The 20780-nt window shown below is 34.7% G+C and overlaps 1 protein-coding gene across 3 annotated transcripts in view; it reads right to left on the bottom strand.

Annotated features, from left to right (window-relative positions):
• Window positions 1-20780, bottom strand: part of Virma (vir like m6A methyltransferase associated) — a 65304-nt gene that overhangs the window by 32179 nt on the left and 12345 nt on the right. For 2 of the 3 annotated variants that reach the window (XM_027948073.2, XM_071602240.1), the window contains exons 3-9: window positions 16825-16911; window positions 15226-15274; window positions 13197-13365; window positions 10009-10131; window positions 8770-9042; window positions 5742-6882; window positions 695-1183 (exon numbers count right to left, since the gene is read on the bottom strand). In XM_027948073.2, coding sequence (XP_027803874.1) covers window positions 695-1183; window positions 5742-6882; window positions 8770-9042; window positions 10009-10131; window positions 13197-13365; window positions 15226-15274; window positions 16825-16911 — 2331 coding nt within the window. The remainder of the gene's footprint in view (window positions 1-694; window positions 1184-5741; window positions 6883-8769; window positions 9043-10008; window positions 10132-13196; window positions 13366-15225; window positions 15275-16824; window positions 16912-20780) is intronic. The other variant, XM_071602239.1, reaches the window with a different exon arrangement.

The raw sequence follows: 20780 nt of genomic DNA, 5'->3' as shown, positions 1-20780 counted from the left end.
ATTTCATTAACAATGAAATATTAGGACTATACTTCATTGATCTCTTTTAAATTCTTTGTCCAATCTGAATAAACAGAAACAAATGTGATCACCTGACATTATCACTCAGTCTTCCATTACAAAACCATTAAGACATAGCTAGGCATAGAAGCCACTGTGGTTTGCCTTTAACAGGCTCCAAAGAAGAGTTGTCACTCAAGAAGTCACCAAGTCCACATTGTGAAGGCAGTTATCAAGATGTTACTGCACTGGAAGAGGGCATGTCTCTCTTCTCATGCACTACAAACTCGCTGCCCTAGTGGGCAGTCTCTTTAAAATCATTCATTCTCAATTCCCCCCACCTAATCAAAGCAATTCTGAAACCAGAGCACTACAAATGACTTAGAAGGCAAGATCGAAAGACAACAAGAGTGCTCACTAGGTATCCCCGGGATTCCCCTCTGCACATATCAACAGTGTTACTACAATTACAATCTTTGTCATGACCATAGAGCAAATGAAAGACACTATCAGAAGGTCCATTGCTTTGGAGCCACATATTATATTTTAGATATATTTCTGTCATTCTTATTCTTAATTAACAAGGTATGCATTATGTCAAAAAAATAATTTTTCATTCAAAGAAACACATTTTTCAAAGAAACTAGCCCATTAATGATCTAACTGAAAATTTAAGGAGTAAGTAGAAAATTACCCCAAAGCTTCTTTGGAATAGTACTCCATTAGAGTAATGAGACTTTGGAGATTTTTCTCAAGACTGAAAACGTGGCCAACAGCTGATCTTCCCACAGGATTAAAAGTAATCAAATAAAGATTGTGAAGGGTTCCCAAGAGATCTGAATGGTCAGTTTCTTCACTGGCTGTACAACGTTGAAAATGGCTGAAGAGTTCTGTTATACATTGCAACGTCTGAGTTGAGTCCTGTAGCCACAAAGCAAATGCATCATCAACACCATCAGACTGGAGACCTTCCTCTTCATCTTGATCATAAAGGTGACACAGAGCTCGGATTAACAAATTTGTTGCTTCATATTCTGACATAAAAAAAAGAAGACCCTTTTGTGACTGTGCAAGAAACTTTAAAACATCTTTTGTAGCTTGTAGCACACCAGGGTGGGCACTTGTTACTGGAATTGACAGAAGCAAGGTAACCAACTCCAAGAAGTGATGACTGTGAAGATACCTGTGGAAAAGTTAATGGATATATTGTCAAATAAATGCAAAACATTCTTCATTTATTCAACATTCACAAAACAGGGCAAGAGTAAAAAAAATTAATGGCTTTAATTCCTTATCCTCAGAAATATGCTGCTTTAACTAAAAACCACAAAAATAATGATAATGTGATAATCAAGTCTTCTCTCCATTGGGCCAAATAAAAATTAAAGTTCTCTGACGCTTCCTCCTAGTACACACTCAGTGAATCTTCAATAAATAAATGTGGAAGAGTTTTTTTCTCCAGTGTTAACCTTCACTCTAAATTCTAGACCTTCTTTTTGAACCACCAATCAAATGTACATTTTTCACCATGGTCCTACTCTATCTGAAGCATATCAATATGTGAACTAGTGTACACAGGGAAAAGATACCACATGTAATGTAGAAATATAGTAAACATATTTACCAGAGACCTAAGTATCTCTAGGGGGAAAAAACCTATCAAATCATCATTTTTAGCATTTGAATAGTTAATACTACCACATATAGATAACACTCTTATCAAATCGAAGTATACATAATTTTAGGGGGAAAGTCTGAAATTTACCCAATACTCCAAAACAGACAAATGCCACTGACAATTTCTTTTGAGCATCAGGTTCCTTATCTGTATGAATTTCCTTCCTTACTTATAGGCCCTACCAGGCTTAAACTCTTCTAAAATCAACCTTTTCAAAATAAAACTTAAAAATGATTTAAAAACATTTTTAAAGTCATTTTTTTCCCAAAAATTAAAAAAATGGGGGGGCGGATCTAACAAAACATCTCTTGGTTACAAAAGAAGATTTGCTTAATGTTAAGTTTGTAATTCCGAGTCACAAAAAAATTGCTAATTTTTTGAATGCTAAAATTATTTGAAAGTCTGACTCTACATTTTTAGTTACTGCAAATGGTGACAGAACAGTTTCTGTAAACAACTGTAACAAGTAGATTAAAGACCAGAATTTGGGGGCTGGAGTTGTGGCTCAGTTATAGAGCACTTGCCTAGAATGCGTGAGGCACTGGGTTCGATCTCCAGCACCACATAAAAATAAACAAATAAATAAAAGTATTTTATGGTCCCTCTACAACAGGAAGGAAGGAAGGAAGGAAGGAAGGAAGGAAGGAAGGAAACCAGAATTTAGTGGGTTGGGGCACAGCTCAGTGGTAAAGCATTTGTGTAGCATGCACGAGGCCCTGGGTTCAATTCCCCTGTACAGCAAAAAAAAAACAAAGACCAGAATTTATTTTGCTGGGTTCAATCCTCAGCACCACATAAAAATATACAAATAAAATAAAGGTGTGTGTGTAAGCTAAAATTGATTCTTCAATTCTGTTATTGCTCAGGCTTCTATGATATTATATTTCTATCATGGTTTTTGTGACTATATATATCATGATCAATAATTTGTTAAATATCATGTTGCTGGTAATAATAAACACCACCCAGCTGACTGATTACCACAAACTCAAATAGAACTCTGAAGAAGACAAAACCCCAGAATTATTCTAAGTGTATATCTTTAACTATCTTAAGGACCATTCAGAAATAGTTAACACAGCAGGACTCAGACTACTCATCCTTAGAAAAACCTGCTTTTGAGGATGGCCCTTTCCAGCACATAGAAACTTGAATTCTGAACAGATCCTATGCCGTCAAACTGTTAAGAACCGCTTACTGTGTTTATTTATGCAACAATATGATTTAAGCTGAATACCTGCTTTCCTTCTGAGGATCTAGAATTCTAGTACATGGTAGCTACCATGAATGACTGCATGGCTATCTCACAACAAAAAGCCTGGATGCTAATTAGCTTGATGTAATCATTCCACACTGTGTACATATATCTAACCACTACATTATACCTCATTAACATATAGAACACATACAATAATTTGTCAATTAAAAATTATATTTCTTTAAAAGCCTGGACAACATTTCACATTTGTTGTCACACCTATTGTTGAGGGAATTAAGCAGGCCCTTTGTGACTCTTATTGTGTCACCTTATTCCTAGACAAATTGTGTTTCGGATCCTTTGCTGAATACAACTACATGCTAAGTTCTAGGAGTCCTCCTAAAAAATCCTCGGGTTGATCTTGGGGACACCAAAAAAGTGTCAACTTCCCAAGGTTGTTAAAGCGTTGTTATCACTTCAAACTAATCCCTCCAAAATTCAATTATCCACCTTTAAAAATTCAGTCTTCCTCTTAATTTGCTAGTTTATATCAATGAAAGCACAGTTCCTTTAACTAGAGTTAACTAAGGTCTCCTTAACTAGAGACCTCAAAATTGTTAGCTACTTCCCACTTTCTCTTTTGTCTACAAGATCCCAATGCTAAGTCCTAGTCATTGTTCTGTTTATATATAAATTTTTTTTTAGTTGTAGATGGACACAATACCTTTATTTTATTTATTTTTATGTGGTGCTGAGGATCAAATCCAGTGCTTCACATGTTAGGCAAGTGCTCTACTACTGAGCTACAGCCCCTGTCCCACAACTCTTGATAATAAGCATAATATTTGTCCTTTCATTCCTGGTAAGTGCCACTATATTAGTCCTAGTACTTAATACCTAATATTTAGAATCTTCAGACTAGTTTATTTACCGAATAACTCTAAATTCTCTTCGACTGCAATATATCTGGAAACATAAAAATTTAGAACACTACTTTAATCAAATCTGCTACTCCAAAATATTCAAATCTTCCCATTTCTAAAAATACAATTCAAATTCCTTAGCACAGCATTCAAAGCCTTAGTCTTCTCTAGTTTGATATGAAAACATATCTCCTCCAGGTATAAGGAAAATAACATTTAATAAGCAGTTAATTACTAGTTTCTCTTCTGTGACTGAAAGCAGCACCTATATTTCCTACCCTCAGTCACCCTCAATGCATGACTTCACATCTTATTTCATTAAAACTGAAGTTATTAATAAGAAATGCCACAATTCCTTTATTATCTCAAACACTACAAATGTAACTATATTTGCATTCTCAAAAGGCTTCCTTTCTCCTCTCTAAAATTAAACACCCATATCTGTACTCTTTGACTTTGCCTCCTACCAAAACTTGCATTAGCAATTAACATCTCCTACTCCTGTATCAAATTATATCTCCCTCTTTCCTAACTTTAAATGTCACTCTTCTCAGTCTACAAATATGTTCTCCAACTCCTAAAAAACTACAAATCTTCCTTTTTGACCCCAAAATCCCTTTCTGGCTGCTGTCTCTCATTTCTTAACTTTCCCTCTTAGCCAAGGTCCTCAAAACAGTAACCTAGACTACTTTCACATCCTCATTTCACAGTGACTCTTCACACTTCCTCTCCCACTACTACATTAAGCTGATTTTGCCCAAGTTCCAATTGCAATCTATATTGTAATATTTATTACATGATTTCCTGTCCTTATTTTCTGAAATCCTCCACTGAATTTGACACAACATACATTTCACTGTTTCCCAAAACTACCTTCTTCCTCAGTTTTCAGGGCAACATTCTTTCCTAGTTCTCATTTTACCTTTTTATTCCTTCTACATATCCTCCCTAAACTCCTACCCTGCATACTACTGCTCCCCAAGGTTGCATCACTGACCTTCTCCCACTATTCAGTCTGTGGGCTAACAATACCCAGTCTTAAGTATTCACTTCGGGCCTCTCTACCTTTCTTTCTCAGAGCTTTCTCTAAAGCCAATAAGTTTAAAAACACCTCCTTTCCTGTCTTTTCTCTTCTCCCTTACCTTATTTTTCTCATACATTTGTTTCCTAGGATAACCTCTCAAACAAAGAACCTGCATCCAAGACTTTGACACAACTTATGCTTTGAGGGAACTCAAAAGGACAAGCTCTTATGGCTTCAGCTAAACCCAGGAATGGATAGGTACAGATTTCAAAGTGGACAGGGATCCCTTTCCTGGTAGTGAACTTTGCCCCAAATCAAGACAATAACTAATCCCAGAAATAATAAAGTATAATAAAAATGCCATTTTTATGTTGGTTAGAAATTTATTTATAAGCAAAATGCCAAAAAAGTAAGCCTCAAAAGTTAAAACAAAAAACCCATTGTTGGAGGCTGGTGCTAACAATGGTAAAATTGTATCAACTAGAGGTAAGTAGAGAGGTACATGGCACAAACAGTTATAGAACCCTGAAGATGTCTTCAACCAGGACTAAAAAATTAAAATAAAATTTTAACTTTAATTAGAATATAAGTGTATTAGAGTAATAGGGAACAAAGGGTTTCACAGAAAAGGTCTCTCCTTCCTACATTATGTCTTTCTAGCATCTTCCCAGAAGCAACTCAGTAGTTCCTCATTTATTTTTCCTCATAGACGTGCTTATACAATATCACTGTTAATTATGTACTATCTTTCACTTATGTTCCTAAGTCTGCTCTAAGTACTAACACAACATATTTCAGTTCAGTATTGAATATCTACTTTGATATATATACCTACGAAAAGATATTCTAAAAATTGCTACATAAAATTGCCTTCAATGATTTGTCAAATGTTATTTCCCCAAAACAATTATATCTCACCTAAAGAGAACAGGGTATGGATCATCTCTCTCTGGAGGTCCAGTAATCCGTGCCATCGTTGGGAAAGACTTAACAGGAGGTTGGATCATTGTATGAGGTGCCGTTTCCATTAGATGAAAAACTTCTTCTAGGAGGTTAATTAGCTTTTCTATTTCCCCTTCGCTTATATTTGAGGATTCCAAAAGATCCATGTCCATAGAAGTTTCTACCTCATTTTCATATTCTGGGTTTGTTCTCTCAAGTCCAGCATCTGTGTCATGATCAGTTTCACTGTGGTTAGGAACAGATGAAGTCTTCTCTGCTAAATGGTCACCAAGTCTTTTAATCTCTGACAAGATTTCATAGAAATGGCATTTTTGAAGAATAGCTGAACCAGCAGTGACAACCCGCACAGTCTGATCTAAAAGTATAAGCTCTAGAAGTTTCTGATAGCCACTTTTTTCATTCTGCCTACCTCTTAAAAAAACTTCCATTCCTTCTGTCATACTAATGACACTGTCCAAAGCTTTAAAAGCATTTAACTTAAGAGAAGATGAAACATGATCAGCAAAGAGGAGCTCAAATAACACACTGATCACTCCAGCTTGCAGCAGTCCCGTGACTCCTTGAGCCCCACATTCTGCTAGTGAGGACACTAATTTAGTCCCAGCTTTCAGCTGCCGGACATTTAAGGCAATGGGTTGGCGAAAGGCTACTTGTAAATTTAAAGCTTGCATTGTCCAGTCTACCAACTGACCAAGGCAGTCTTGTTTTGTGTTTTTCAATTGCAAATAGCTTAATCCTTTTATTATCAAACTTGGAATTTCTTCTAAAGCTGTTACCCATTTTGCACCTCTGTCTTCCCGATACAAATCTAACAGTTCAGTTAACTTAACTGAGGCTTCTATTGCCCCAGAGTTTTCTTTATCTGGGCCTTGATCCTTCATTCTACTGATTTCAATTTCAAAAGTAGTCTTGTACGGACAGCTAAAGTATAACAGCGGTACTAACTCCCTGTCATATGGATCATATGTCATAGGAGGAACAGAAGCTAAGTCTTCAGCAGTGTACTCGACATCAAAGTTTGGATACTTAAATGTTTCACGTTCCAAGTCAGCAATTCCATCTTCATCACTGGAAATTTGTTCATAACCATCATCACCTGAAAATTAGTTTACATAATATGTAAGTATCACATCTTTGCTGTTTAATGCATAAATTTTGGCAGATAAAAAAAAGTTTATAGTATGGCAAACAACAAGAATTCATAATTTGCTGAACAAAACCAAATTCTGCACCCACTCTTAACAACTGCCAAATTTCATAATTTCTAGTAGTATAAAGCAAACTCCCCTATTATAAATGTTCAGTTTTAAAATAAACTCTGTAACAGATAACTTTGCCTCACAGAAATAAAATTAGAGGGGCTGGGGTTGTGGCTCAGCAGTAGCGTACTCGCCTAGCATGCATGAAGCACTGGGTTCGATCCTCAGCACCACATAAAAATAAAGACAATAAAGTCCATCAACAACTAAAAAAAAATTTTTTTAAATAAAATAAATAAAAAATAAAATTAGAAATACCTCAGGAGAGACAAAATTAAGCTTGCCTTCTTGAGAGATTACTTTAAGATGAAAAAAGCAAACAGTACACAAACGTTATTAAAGATAAATACATTTAATACCATAATCATAAGGTTAAATTAAATGTTTTCAGAAGAATATTAGTTTTTTATATTTAATCTTCCTGAATGTTTACTTTTCTATATTTGTCTGTCACACAGTTTGCTAGGTCTATGTCATATTGTTATGGAAAATTTATTCATTTAAAATATTCAGCTTTGCCAAAATAAAGCTTTCTTATGATGGCAAGTGCAGCTTTTTCCTCTAAGTCAAATAAAACAAAACTAAAAACAGAAAACTTGTTGGTTTTAATTTCTAACTCTACTATTGCCTGGCTATGGTAAATGGAAATGAGCAATAATGGCTCAAGAAAGAAAACATTTCCAGAGAATTTCTCCTGCCAACTTTGGCATTCCTTTGCTTAAAACCTTATTAATACATGCTATCTGAAAAGATAAAGGCCTATTAGGGGTCTTGCTCTAAGAATAAGCCAAATATCTCATATTAAAAATTAACTAGCCTCATTCTTTCACCTCCTCTGCCAAATTGTTCAGATTAAGAAAAGTACTGGTTGAAATTTATTTGCCAATAAATGTAAAAATATTATTTGATAATCTGGGAATGAGGGAAACTAAGAAAAGCATCACTCAATAATCAAATTACATGTGTATTTTGTAAAAAGGTCTATGATTCTGAAATGACCCTCACCCTTATTACTGTAGGAAAAAGTCACAGCAGATTATCTGTCATTTTGCACAACTGTATTAACATTACATATAACACTTACAGGACAAATTAAGAGTCAATTAACTCAAATATCTCTCATTTTTGGCTTTCAAAGGAAAAAGAAAACCTAACTAAAGAACTGAATCATTTTGCCATATGTCCTTGAGTAACTGAAATCTCAATTACACCTAAATTTAATTCACCCCTAAATTTCAATTCACCCCTCAATTCATCCCTACATTTCTAAAAATAATGTAGTGTTTTGTTAAAATGTCTATGTGCCAAACATCTTTAAGAATTCCATCCAGTTTACAACACCACTCCTTACTCTGAAAGCAGCTGTCAAATCCTAACTATCATGTATTTACTACATGACACTGTTTCCCTGGCCAGAGCTGATGGCATCAAGGGGCAACTCATATCATAGCAAGCCAAACAGAATCTCTTTGCCAGGAAATTGGAAATGTGACTGACAAAGGTAAGCAGTTTAGACTGGTTAAACAGAGATTAAAGCTGTCAACAGTTAATTGACAGAGAATAAAGTAGACATAAAAATGATGAAAATTTCATTTATAGTTCTATCTTGGGGCTCAGATACCTAACATTTGGGTTTCTTGAAACCCACATATCTTTGCTATAAATCTTCATGCACTACTTAAAAAGACATATAGTTTCAAGTACATAAAATCAAAAAGTCCCACCTTCACCTTCTTCATCCTCTTCACCTTCTTCTTCTTCATCTTCTTCTTCCTCCTCAGGGATACTATCTACTGTATGTCGATCATCCTCATCCTCATCCTCTTCTTCCTCTACATCCACATCATCTTCATCATCTTCTCCTTCTTCTTGTTGTTCCTCTTCTACTTCTCCTTCATCAGAATATTGACCTTCCTGAGGAACAGAATTTCGATCAGGAGAAATGGGCTCAAAGTAATCTTCTCTATGGGGAGCATCCTCTTCCTTGTCACCAGACACTGGAAAAAAAAAAAAAAAAAGATTTAAGACAGATTAATAGTTTAAATAACATGAGGCACTGGATACCACAACTACTCAATGACATTTGGGATGATTTAGTTCAAAAAAATCCTTTTTTAAAAAGTGGAAGAATTGGGTTGGGGTTGTGACTCAGTGGTAGAGCACTCACCTAGCATGCACAAGGCACTGGGTTCGATCCTCAGCACCACATAAATGTAAAACAAAGATATTGTATCCACATAAATTTTTTTAAAAAGTGGCAGAATTACTTGCTTTTAAAAGATATTAAGAGTCTGGGGAAAGTGGCTGGCTCAGGGTTTGACAGAGGGAAGACAAATAAATACCGTATTAATAAGAAAAAAAGAGTATACATTGTGCTGGGCATGGTGGCACACACCTATAATCCCAGCAACTCAGGAGGCCAAAATAAGAGGATCATAATAAGTTCAAGGCCAGCCTCAGCAACTTAGTGAGACCCTGTCTCAAAATAAAAAATCAAAAGGGCCGGGTGTGTGGCTCAGTAGTTAAGTACCGGTGGGTTCAATCTCCAGTATTTGGTGGGGGACGGGGGACGACGACACATTGTACAATATCATAAAGTGAGAATTAATAAAGTTTACTATTTTATATTCATATGCTAATCCTTTTCTTTTTATCCTTTAGGTAACTTTATAGATTTTTATCTCTTCTGATACACACTACTTATTTTTAATTGGTACTTATCTGTACATACATTACAGCACATTATCACTTTATTTTCAAAGGAATACTGGTATAGCTTCAAATGAATTAACTTTTTTTTTTTTTTTTTTTAACAAATTCATATGCCAACAGAAAAACACAATACTGAGCAGGATGAAAGAAAGGGAGAGAATTATCAAGGTCAGCATATAATTTCTTTCATTTAATTATAAAGCATTAATTAACTCTAAATGGAGACTTCTTAGTACTGATTTTATTCATACCTGGCAAAGGCATAGGATCATCTTCATCATCATCAGGTGGAGGAGGTCCTGGAGGAGTTCTTGGTCCCCTTGGCTGTGGTCTTGGAGGGCTTCCATTAAACTGATCTTCTTTCTCACCATCAGCTAAGGTTTTATTGGATAGAGAAAGACACCTTCAAATTATTAAAGTATAGTGAAATGAAAGCATGAAAAATGTTTTTCATCATTCATATTTTTCCTTTTCAGAATTTATTGATATTAACTTTTTCTTCATGCAATCTTAACAAGAATTTTGCTAATTAATTTATATTGGTAATATTAGAATTTCCAACTTCCCATATTCCAAAATATAATACATATACTCTTGGGCATAATCCCAGAAAAATGAATAACTATAGTTATAACTACTATTTTAATGCAGGAAAATGTACACAAATGTTGAACTTCATTTGTAATAGCTGAAAATTAGAATATACTCTCAAATGTCCTTAAATGGTGAAAAATTAAATAAACTGTGGTATGGGCTGGAGTATAGATCAGTAATAAAGCATGTGCTTAGGGCAAGACCTGGGTTCAAACCCCAGCACCCTAAAAAAAAAACTGAAGGGTAAAATAAAAACAAATTTTAAAAAAATGAAAAAGGGAGAGGACAAAAAAAACTACTATATCCATACTATGTAACACTAATCAGTTGAAAAAATAGAACAAACTATCAATATCAATATGTGCAATCAAGTGGACAATTCTTAAGGAAATTATGCTGAATAGAGTTAATCTTAGGGCTCTGGGTATAGCTCAGTGAGCATGTGCTCAGCATAAGCAAAGCCCTAAATTCAACCCCCAATACTGAAAAAAAAAAAAAATTCAACTCAAAAAGATACTGTATGATCCCATTTATGGAACATTTGTGACTATAATTACAGATATGAAAAACAGATCAGTTGGGAGCTGGGGTGGTGGCTCAGTGGTAGAGCGCTTGACTAGCATGTGTGAGGCACTGGGTTCGATCCTCAGCACCATGTAAAAATAAAATATATTGTGTTCACCCACAACTAAAAAATAAATGAAAAAAATAAATATTTATTAAAAAAAAAAAACAAAAACAGATCAGTTGTTGCCAAAGTTTAAAAATGGGAAGATGGGCTCAATCATTAAAGAGCCGTCACAAGGACATCTTATGATGGTGGTAAAGGAGTGTCTTGATTCTGGTGGTGATCATACAAAGCTTGCTACATGACATAAAATTGCAGAGCGGGGGACACACAAACACAGTCTAAATGATAAAGTCTGAACAAGCTCTACAGGTTGCAGCAATGCCAATTTTCTAGTTTTGATAGTATACTATGATTATAAAAGGTGTTAACATTAGGTGAGGCTAAAGAATATACAGGAGTTCCCATACATTTCTTTGCAACCTCCTATGAGTCTATAATTATTTCAATGTAAAAAATTTAAAACATATATTTACATATATATATATATATATATATATTTAATTGGATGAAAAAAGTTCTAGCATTCTATTGTATAGTACTACAGATGATGATAATGTACTATATATACTTTTTAAAACTAGAAGAAAGGATTTTGAATTTTCTCATCTTAAAAAAGTGATAAGCATTTGATATAATGTTTGAACATTCGAACATCACATAATACACACATGTATCAAAACATCTCATAGTACCTCATATATATAATTTGTATGCATCAATTTTTAAAAATTAAAAAATTTGAATTGAAATTTTTCCAGGTGCAGTAGTGCACACCTGTAATCCCAGCAACTTGGGAGGCTAAGGCAGGAAGATTGCAAATTCAAGGCCAGCCTCACTCAGCAACTTAGCAAGACCCTCAGCAACTCAAAATAAAAAATAAAAAGGACTGGGATATAGCTCAATGATACAGCACAGTACCAAAAAATAAAAATAAAATAGGTTTTAAAATAAAATATATGAGCTTATGTGTTACATTTTTTAAATGTCAGTAAATAATAAAATTTTAGAGTTGCCACTATATATATAAGACACTATGGTAAGGCTTTTAAAGACATAATTATAAGTGAACATATTTTCTGTCCAGAAGGAGTTCACAATCTGGTTAAAAAAAAAAAAAAAGAGGAGCATAGAAGAGTAAAGGATTAAAAGAAAAAGTAGAGGGGAAGACAGGAGGAAAGGGGGGGATTCATGAACTGAAATCAATTTCCATGCATGTATGAGATTGTTGGGATGAACCCAACTACTACATATAACCATAAAGCTCTGATTTAAAAAAACTAAGAATGAAAGAAAAAAAGGAAAAAGTAAAAGATTAACTGTGCATAGCAGGTAAGATATAATAAGTACAATGTGCGACCACCATGAGAGAAAAATAGCTCGCACCACACTATTATATCAGCTTAAAGACAAAGACTATTTTAATTGAGCTTATAAAACACTAATTTTAAAGCAAAAAATTTTCCCATGGCCTCAATTATAATTTCAAAATGTATTCCTGAATTTCATTTCAACTCCATATAGTAATTAATATCAAAGTAAGCAGAAAAGACACTGTGATACATGAGTCCTGCTGCCTAACAAAAGTGTACTGAAGTTCTTATTTTTCTTTCCAGTTAATGATTCTTAAAAGGGGGGAAATCTGCATTAGTTATTAAGATTAATCTATTCAAACAAACTTATACTGCACTCCTGAAAAAAAATTCCATTAATGTAAGGATTTCAGGAATACACAGCAAATTTCCTAACTATTCTTTAATTCTTGTAGAGGTAGTTTTGTTGGAAAAAAAAAGAAAAAGAAAAGAAGAGTTACTAGATTGCACTATCACTGACATTTTAAATGGAACATCCTTCCAACAACTTTAAAAGCTTATAAGTAGAGGAAAAAAAATAAGAACTTTAAGGGCTACAACTGTAGCTCAGTGACAGAGCACTTGCCTAGCATGTGTAAGGCACTGGGTTCAATTTTTAGCACCACATAAAAATAAACAAATCAAATAAAGACATGCTGTCCATCTAAAAACTACAAAAAAAGAAAAAGAAAAAAAAAAGAACTTTAACATTAAAATAAATTCTTACAGTAAAGAACAGGAGACGGGCATCTTGCCAAGTCTTAGGCAAGGATCAAGGCACTTCTGTCTTGATCAAGACACTCTTTGAATTAGCTTTTCTTACTGTAACAGACATGTTCAATGGCAAGTGAATTTAAATTCTCACCATGTTTTGGATTCCTTTTCAAACTTGGCTGTGGCTGGGGTGGTGGTGGAGGTGGAGGTGGAGGTGGAGGTGAGTCTCTGTCATGACTTATCACTCTATCCACTGATCCATATATTGCCAGAGTCAGACAATTATACCAGCCCCTTAACACCAGACCATCAGTATTCACCTGATTGAGGGGATAGGAGAAATAATTCAAATTGATGTTTTAATATGCCAGAAGTAAACTGAAATCAAATTACTTTAAGGTTCAACTAAAGACCCTACAATATGCTAAAGATGCAAAATTTCATATTAGCAAAATTCACCCAGAGGCAGTTTTTATGTAGCACTCTAGGGTTTCTATATCTAAACCTATCCTAAGACTATACATTTCCAGTCCTATACATTTTGTTAGACATATTCAAAAGGATAACCAGACTCTCAACAAAGAGCAATGAAAATAAAATTAAGTGGGAATTATTGCTAACTAGCAAACTAAACCAATAGCTACAGGGGCCACAGAGATACATTTTTTTGTGTGCTTCCTCTCAAAAATAAAGTCCATGCAAATGTACAGCATTCTTCTTAAATGCCCAAATTATATCCAGAGGTATATTGTATGTGCCCACATTGTACTTAAAAAGTATGGCTATCCAGAGACATTAAACAAATTGTTTTTAAAAAGAAAATTTCTCCTAAGATCAGACTTTACCAATGCCATTAACTTTTCAATCTTTCCTTATAAAACAAAATTAGCAACTTTGCTTTTCAGAGCTTATCTACATTAACTGCTAAATGATCACAGTAAATATGAGAGGTGGTCAAAACAAACATTATCATTTCTTTTTAACAAATGAAAATGAGAGTGTTGAAAGAATCTTCATTAGAAATCAAAACCCCTCGCTGGGCACAGTGGCGCACACTTGTAATCCCAGCAGCTCAGGAGGCTAAGGCAGGAGGATCACAAGTTCAAAGCCAGTCTCAGCAACTTAGCAAGGCCCTAAGCAACTCAGCAAGCCCCTGTCTCAAAATGAAATATAAAAAGGGTTGGGGATGTGGTTTTCAGTGGGTTCTATCCCTGGTGCCAAAAAAAGAAACCAAAACTCTTGGCTTATGAATTTTCTTTCAACCCCACCATAATGGGTAAAATGAAGTAATAAGTATCACTGAAGCCCCTTCTGAAGGCAAATAATGAAGAAAAAAATTATTATTCTCCTTAGTAAATTATACAGAAAACTGGGGAAAGGCTCAAAGACTATACCCAGGGATTGATAGCAACTCTAAACAGAAATCCCATTTAAAGGAAGATAAACACATAAGGAAGGTAATTTTTAATCTAAACGTAATTTTTAATCTACCCATTCCCCCAAAATCAAACAGTAAGTCGAGGAGTCCCTTAGTAAATCACTATTATTTTTGCATTTAACTTCCATTAGATGCTTCTAGAATGGCATTTGGCATATAAAGAAACAAGACGTACTTCTAGTACATAAGGAAGAAAAACGAAGAATGTATTTTTTAAAAAAGACCTTATTTAAGGTTCAATATGTCTATTAACTTATCTGTTTGTATCTGCTGAACCTGCCCATCTAAATAAAAGAAAAGGCAACTAAAAAAACATTAAAAAACAAAAAATGGGGAGGGCTGGGGTTGTGGCTCAGTGGTAGAGCCCTTGCCTCGCATGTGAGAGGCACTGGGTTCAATCCTCAGCACCACATAAATAAATAGTTGTGCCTAACTACAACTAAAAAATAAATATTAAAAAAAAAAGAAGAAGAAGAAAAAAAAGGCACAAATGCTGGCCTCTTCAGACTCAAATATAAAATTAAGGGGAGAAAGACTCTTAGACTCTTTAGGTAGAGAAGGACATTGTAATGTTCTTGCTCCATTTTAAAACAACTTCAGAATACAAAAGGACACACACAAGAAATGACATTGTACAGCACTAGAACCAAATTCTGTATCACTGATTTATTTCAATCAAAAACTGTGAATGAAAATGAGAACAAACAGCAGTAACAAGGTGAAAACTGACTTCCACAATTACCTTTGAATTGGGTCTAAAGATGATAGATGTATTCTCATCATATTCCAGGCTGCCAAAAGAGTAGAAATAAATATACAGATTCAAATACTGAACATCACAGACCATGAAGAAATCTTTCCAAATTTGACTATCTGAATATAACCAAATAATATATTTTTGTTTGGATTCAATAAACCACAAAATTTATTTGCTGCCCCAAAAACTTCATCAAGAAAAAGTATAAATCATATTTCCATGGACTGGTTTAATTGACTTTGGGTATTTTTACAAGCACTCAAGGTGACTGTAACGTACAGCTAAAGTAGATAACTGCTCCATTACAGTCTTTTAAAAAAACGTATACTAGGAAGAAAAATTTTAATCACTCTATGGCTGGGGGCAGTTCAGTGTAGAATGCACGCTTAACATACATAAAGCCACCAGTTCAATTTCCAGAACCAAAAAGAAAGCAAACAATCTTTTTTTATCAATTAAGTACTGACATAAAAACATCCTACTTTATGAAAAAATAGCTATTTAGATTATCTTGATTCCCTGTCATTTAAAAATAGGTCAGGCAGGGGCTGGAATTGTGGTTCAACACCACATCAAAAAAAAGTAAATAAATGAAATACAGATATTGTGTCCATCTACAACTAAATATATAAATAAATATTATAAATATATATATATATATATATATATATATATTTTTTTTTTTTTAAATAGGTCAGGCAGAGAATAGATAGGTAGTAGGGTGCTTGCCTAACATGCACAATGACCTAGGTTCAATCTCTAGCAATACGATAAAAAAGAGAATCGAGGAAAAAAAGGTTAAATTATCAACTTCATAATAAATGAAAAGGAGCAATTAAAAAAAAATGAGGTGGAAGAAGCTTCTAATTGCAGAGAGGAAGAGAAAATTTTCCATTTTTAAACTGCCTTAATTTTTTTTTTTACTTTATTGATCTTTAAAAGTGAGTTCTAAATAAACCCACTCAATGATCAATTTGATTGCAGACATGTTAACAACCATTACTAATAATATCTAGCATGTATTAAATAATCCCAAAAGTCTCATTTTCCAAAATGTTACTACAGAATTTCAAATTGTGCAGTAGTGTGACATAAAAGACGCCCTCAAAATAATAGCTCTCATTTGCTATTTAATTTCTTTAAAGCAATCTTTCTGGGCTGGGATTGTTGCTCATTGGTAGAGTGCTTGCCTAGCAATGTGTGAGGTACTGGGTTCGATTCTCAGCACTGCATATAAATAAACAAAATAAAGTCCATTGACAACTAAAAAAATTTTTTTTAAAAAAAGCAATCTTTCCCAAATTAGATGACTAACAAATCATGATAGTAGCATGTGTATAAGAAATGCATGTACAAGTAAAAAGTAAACAAAAGGTGGCTAATGTTTCACACATATAAAATTTTATTCTGTCAACTCAACATCTTCTTAGAAATTTGACATTTCCTTTGTATTATCAATCAATAAAAATTAATCCTAGAATGCAGGTCTACCACCAGAAAAGGGCTTTTATCCCATCTAAAGAATGAAAACATTTTGCTTATTAACTCGTGAGTTCCTGATGAAATTACCTAGCAGGTACATACCTTCCCAACCTATCAAAAACTGGGGCACTTGGTTTGCTTACATTGTTGAAGAATAAGTCTAACTGAAATGTGTGCGGAGATGTCTCCCTGTGAATGAAAAAAAGGTACAAATATCAGCCTTTCTAACAATTAGTTCTATATTAAAATAAAAATATATCAAGTACAAAGTTAAGAGCAATCCTAGAATTAGGACATAATATCCTAAGGTTTAAGTAACAAAAGTACACAGTTAACTATGGTATTTAATGAAATCTATTCATATTCAATTCAAGTAACCAACTGTTCACTTTATTATTAAAAATAGTCCGGGTGTAGTGGCGCATACCTGTAATCCCAGTGACCAGGCAAGAGGACCACAAATTCAAGGCTAGCCTTAGGAACTTAACAAGACCCTGTCTCAATGTTGCTCAATGGTAAAGTGCCACTGGGTTTAATTCCAATAAATAAAGAAATATTAAAGATAAAATTTTAATCATCAAAATCCAGATTATTTGAATCATTTTTCATTTGCTACTTGGTAATTACCTTAAATATTTCAAGTTTTAATGTGTTTAAAGATAATTATTGTGACATCTAGTGTTCTGTTTATCAGCAAAAAGAATCATAAAGCCTAAATTAAAATTTGTATAGTAACAATTTTCCAATTTTGAGTTTTCTCTTTTTTGGTAGATTTTATAGTTAAGATTAAATCCTCTTTAATTTGTATTAGACTAAAATCTTCTTATACTTAATGTAAAAGATACTATATCATAGCACCTTGACTGAAATTCCTTAGGCTCAACTAAAATTTTGATTTTAAATATCACATGCTTTATTGTTCATTTGCATAAAAAAGTACTACAAAAATGATTCCTTCATGAACTTCTGATAGAAGTACAAACAGGTACAATCATTCTGAAAGGCAATGTGGCAATAAAATTCAGAAATCTGAAAAAAAAATTCTTATCATTTGACATAATCTAGAATATTTCTATGAAAATACTGATATCAATCAAAGACTTTTTTCAAAAGCATGTTAAACATGCTATTACCTATAATTTCAAAACTAAAAATCATCTAATGGTCCCATTATCAAAGGACTGTCAAATCAATTATAGCATAGTCATTCATTATAGACGATGCAGCTATTATAAATCATATATTCAAATAATACTTAACACTATAAAAGTACTCATATAATATAAAACAAACAAAAATACAAAAAAGGATAGAGTCAAAGTAACAGCATACATTTACTTTACTTGAATTCAACCACTATGTGTCTAGCAACTCTACTGTCTTCCTCCTATATTTCCTCTTTATACTAGACCATGGCCTCCAATGTCTTAAGAAAAAACTTTTGAGCTCCCAAAGGCTCAGGTCTTAGTCACTGAAAAACAATGTAAAGAATCAAATATGGAAGACGGTTGTGGTGGCACAGGCCTATAATCCTAGCTACGTTGGAAACCTGAGGCAGGAGAATCACAAGTTGCAGACCAGCCAGCCTTAGAAACTTAACAAGACTCTGTCTCAAGACTCTGGGAGTATAGCTCAGTAGTAGAGTAGGGTTTAATCCCCAATACCAAAAAAAACAAGAGAACACTTGGAATGTAGCCTTTGAGTTACCTCTTTAAAAGACCCCTGTTCTGCTGATATAAAAGATATAGTATATATAGCCTTTGGGACAGGAGTCCTTGTGTTCTTCTTTGCTAGCAAAGCAATAAACCTTCTTTTTCTTTTTTCTCAAAACCGTGTCCTCATTATTGGATTGGCATCGGGGACAAAGACTGAGCTTTCAGCAACACTATTAAGGTCAAAATGTATTCCATAGTATGGCTAGACCATGAAATGGCATCTAGCCACAGCTAACTACTAGCAGACATGTAACTGTGGTGTAAACACCAGAAGGCAGTGTGGTTAGAAACCAGCAGTGGTAGATATGGGTAAGAAGTCCACTTGGATGTGCCATTATGCATAGGACAGGAAGATGAAGATGCCACATAGTTTGGATAGGCATAAAGGTGTCAATGTATCTGCCCTAGGTAAGAATCCAGGCTGTGAGCCAGGAGAAAAGAGCTGGCCTACCAGGACTCATGCTCAGTCGTTTCTCTCTACATATTAAGATCTAGTCCCTCTCTGAGGACTGGTGCCTCTTCCCAAAAAGTGACGATTTAGTCATTAATATAATTTCTCATCTACCAAACTGGCAAAGATAAATGACATTTATAATTGGTTAAGACAGAGTAAAATGGAGTGGAATACAACTTGGCAACATCTCTAAGGATTAAACACAAAGACACTTAACCCAGAATATCAGGTCCAAGAATCTCTATCATAAAAGTGTGCTGGAGCACACAGGATTTATGCAAAAGACTCCTGGAAGAAGCAGGGTTGGCTATCAATTCTGCCTTTCCACTGCTCTCACCTCACTTGGCAGCCCTGCAGATTTGAATATCAGCCTGGGCCAGCCATAGAGACCCACACCAAAACACAGGAGGATTGGCACATGGGCTTCCCACTTGGGCAGCCTTCAGCCCTGAATTTGTCCTACACAAATGATACCTGTTACTTAAAATAATGTCAAATTAGTCACCTAGCCATGGTCCCTACTCCTGGAAAAGGACCTTCCTTTCTATTTCCTGGTGATAAACCAGGGGAAGTGTTCTACAATGTTCTTATAACAGTGGTCTACTTTATTCTTTGAATATAGCCCTTGCTGCTCTGCCACTGCAACTTATTTTAAAATGAACATGTTTCTTTCTCTTCCTGTCTTCCTAATCTCTCCCATCCCTAACCTCAGGGAAAATAGGATTACCTTCTTTCCCATTTTAGGCAGATTTATCTGTCCTTGAGTGCACACCAACCACAGGAACGAAGCAATCTAGACTTTGGGGATGGTACTGGAAAATCTCAGAATGACTATCTCCCAAATTAAGAAGTCAATCACAACTCCAACAGAGAACATGTGGAATGTAGCCCATGAATCACCTCTATAAAAGCCCCCTGTTCCTGATGATGGGCAGAATCACAGCCTTTAGGACAGGAGTCCCCTGTGTTTCTCCTTTGCTGGCAAAGCAATAAATCTTTTTTTTCCTTTGTCTCCAAAAAAAAAAAAAGAAAGAAAGAAATGTCTCCAGGCACAGTGGTGCAATGTAATAAATATTCATATCCATTGCAGCTAATGACAGAAATCAATTTTGCCTGCTATGGTGGCCAACTTCCAAGATGGCCCATTTCCTAGTATTCACAACCTGGAGAGTCCCTTCCCACACTGTCCTATAGTATGTAACCAACAGAATATGGTAAAAGCTATAGTTTCAGTTCTAACACTAAGTTATAAAACACACTGATTATGGCTTCCTTCCTGAGCCCGCTCTCTCACTTTTGGATCATTCCTGAAGAAGCCATGTCATGACGTGAGAAGAATGGATCCCCATGGGGTGGATCTCTTAGCAAGCACACAAGTGAGTTTCTTTTCTTTTTTTTTTTAATTGCCCATTGACTTTTTTTTTAATATTTATTTTTTTTAGTTTTCAGCGGACATAACATCTTTATTTGTGTGTGGTGCTGAGGATCGAACCCGGGGCCGCACGCATGCCAGACGAGTGTGCTACCGCTTGAGCCACATCCCCAGCCCACAAGTGAGTTTCTAAGCAAACTCTCCAGTCTCACTCAAATCTTCTAAAACTGTAGGTAAGACGGTAGCTCTGACCTGCATCTTGACTACAACTTCAGGAGGGAACCTGAGCCAGCTAAGCCCCTACAACTCCTGACCCTCAAAAACAATATAATAAAATAAATTTTTACTGTTTCAGACTGTAAAAATCTGCAGTTATTTGTTAAAGAACAATACATAACTAATAAATCTTTCTTGGTCAAAAGCATTATAATTAAACAAAACTGTGGTATATGCTATCATTACCCTCTCTTTTACATTCTACATGTGATAAGAAAAGTAGGAAGAAATGTACAGGAAA

This window comes from Marmota flaviventris, chromosome 15 (genome assembly GCF_047511675.1).
Source record: "Marmota flaviventris isolate mMarFla1 chromosome 15, mMarFla1.hap1, whole genome shotgun sequence".
In the NCBI taxonomy this organism is placed as follows: domain Eukaryota; kingdom Metazoa; phylum Chordata; class Mammalia; order Rodentia; family Sciuridae; genus Marmota; species Marmota flaviventris.
Note: the sequence above shows the minus strand (reverse complement) of the source record. Positions and strands in the feature narration are given on the sequence as shown.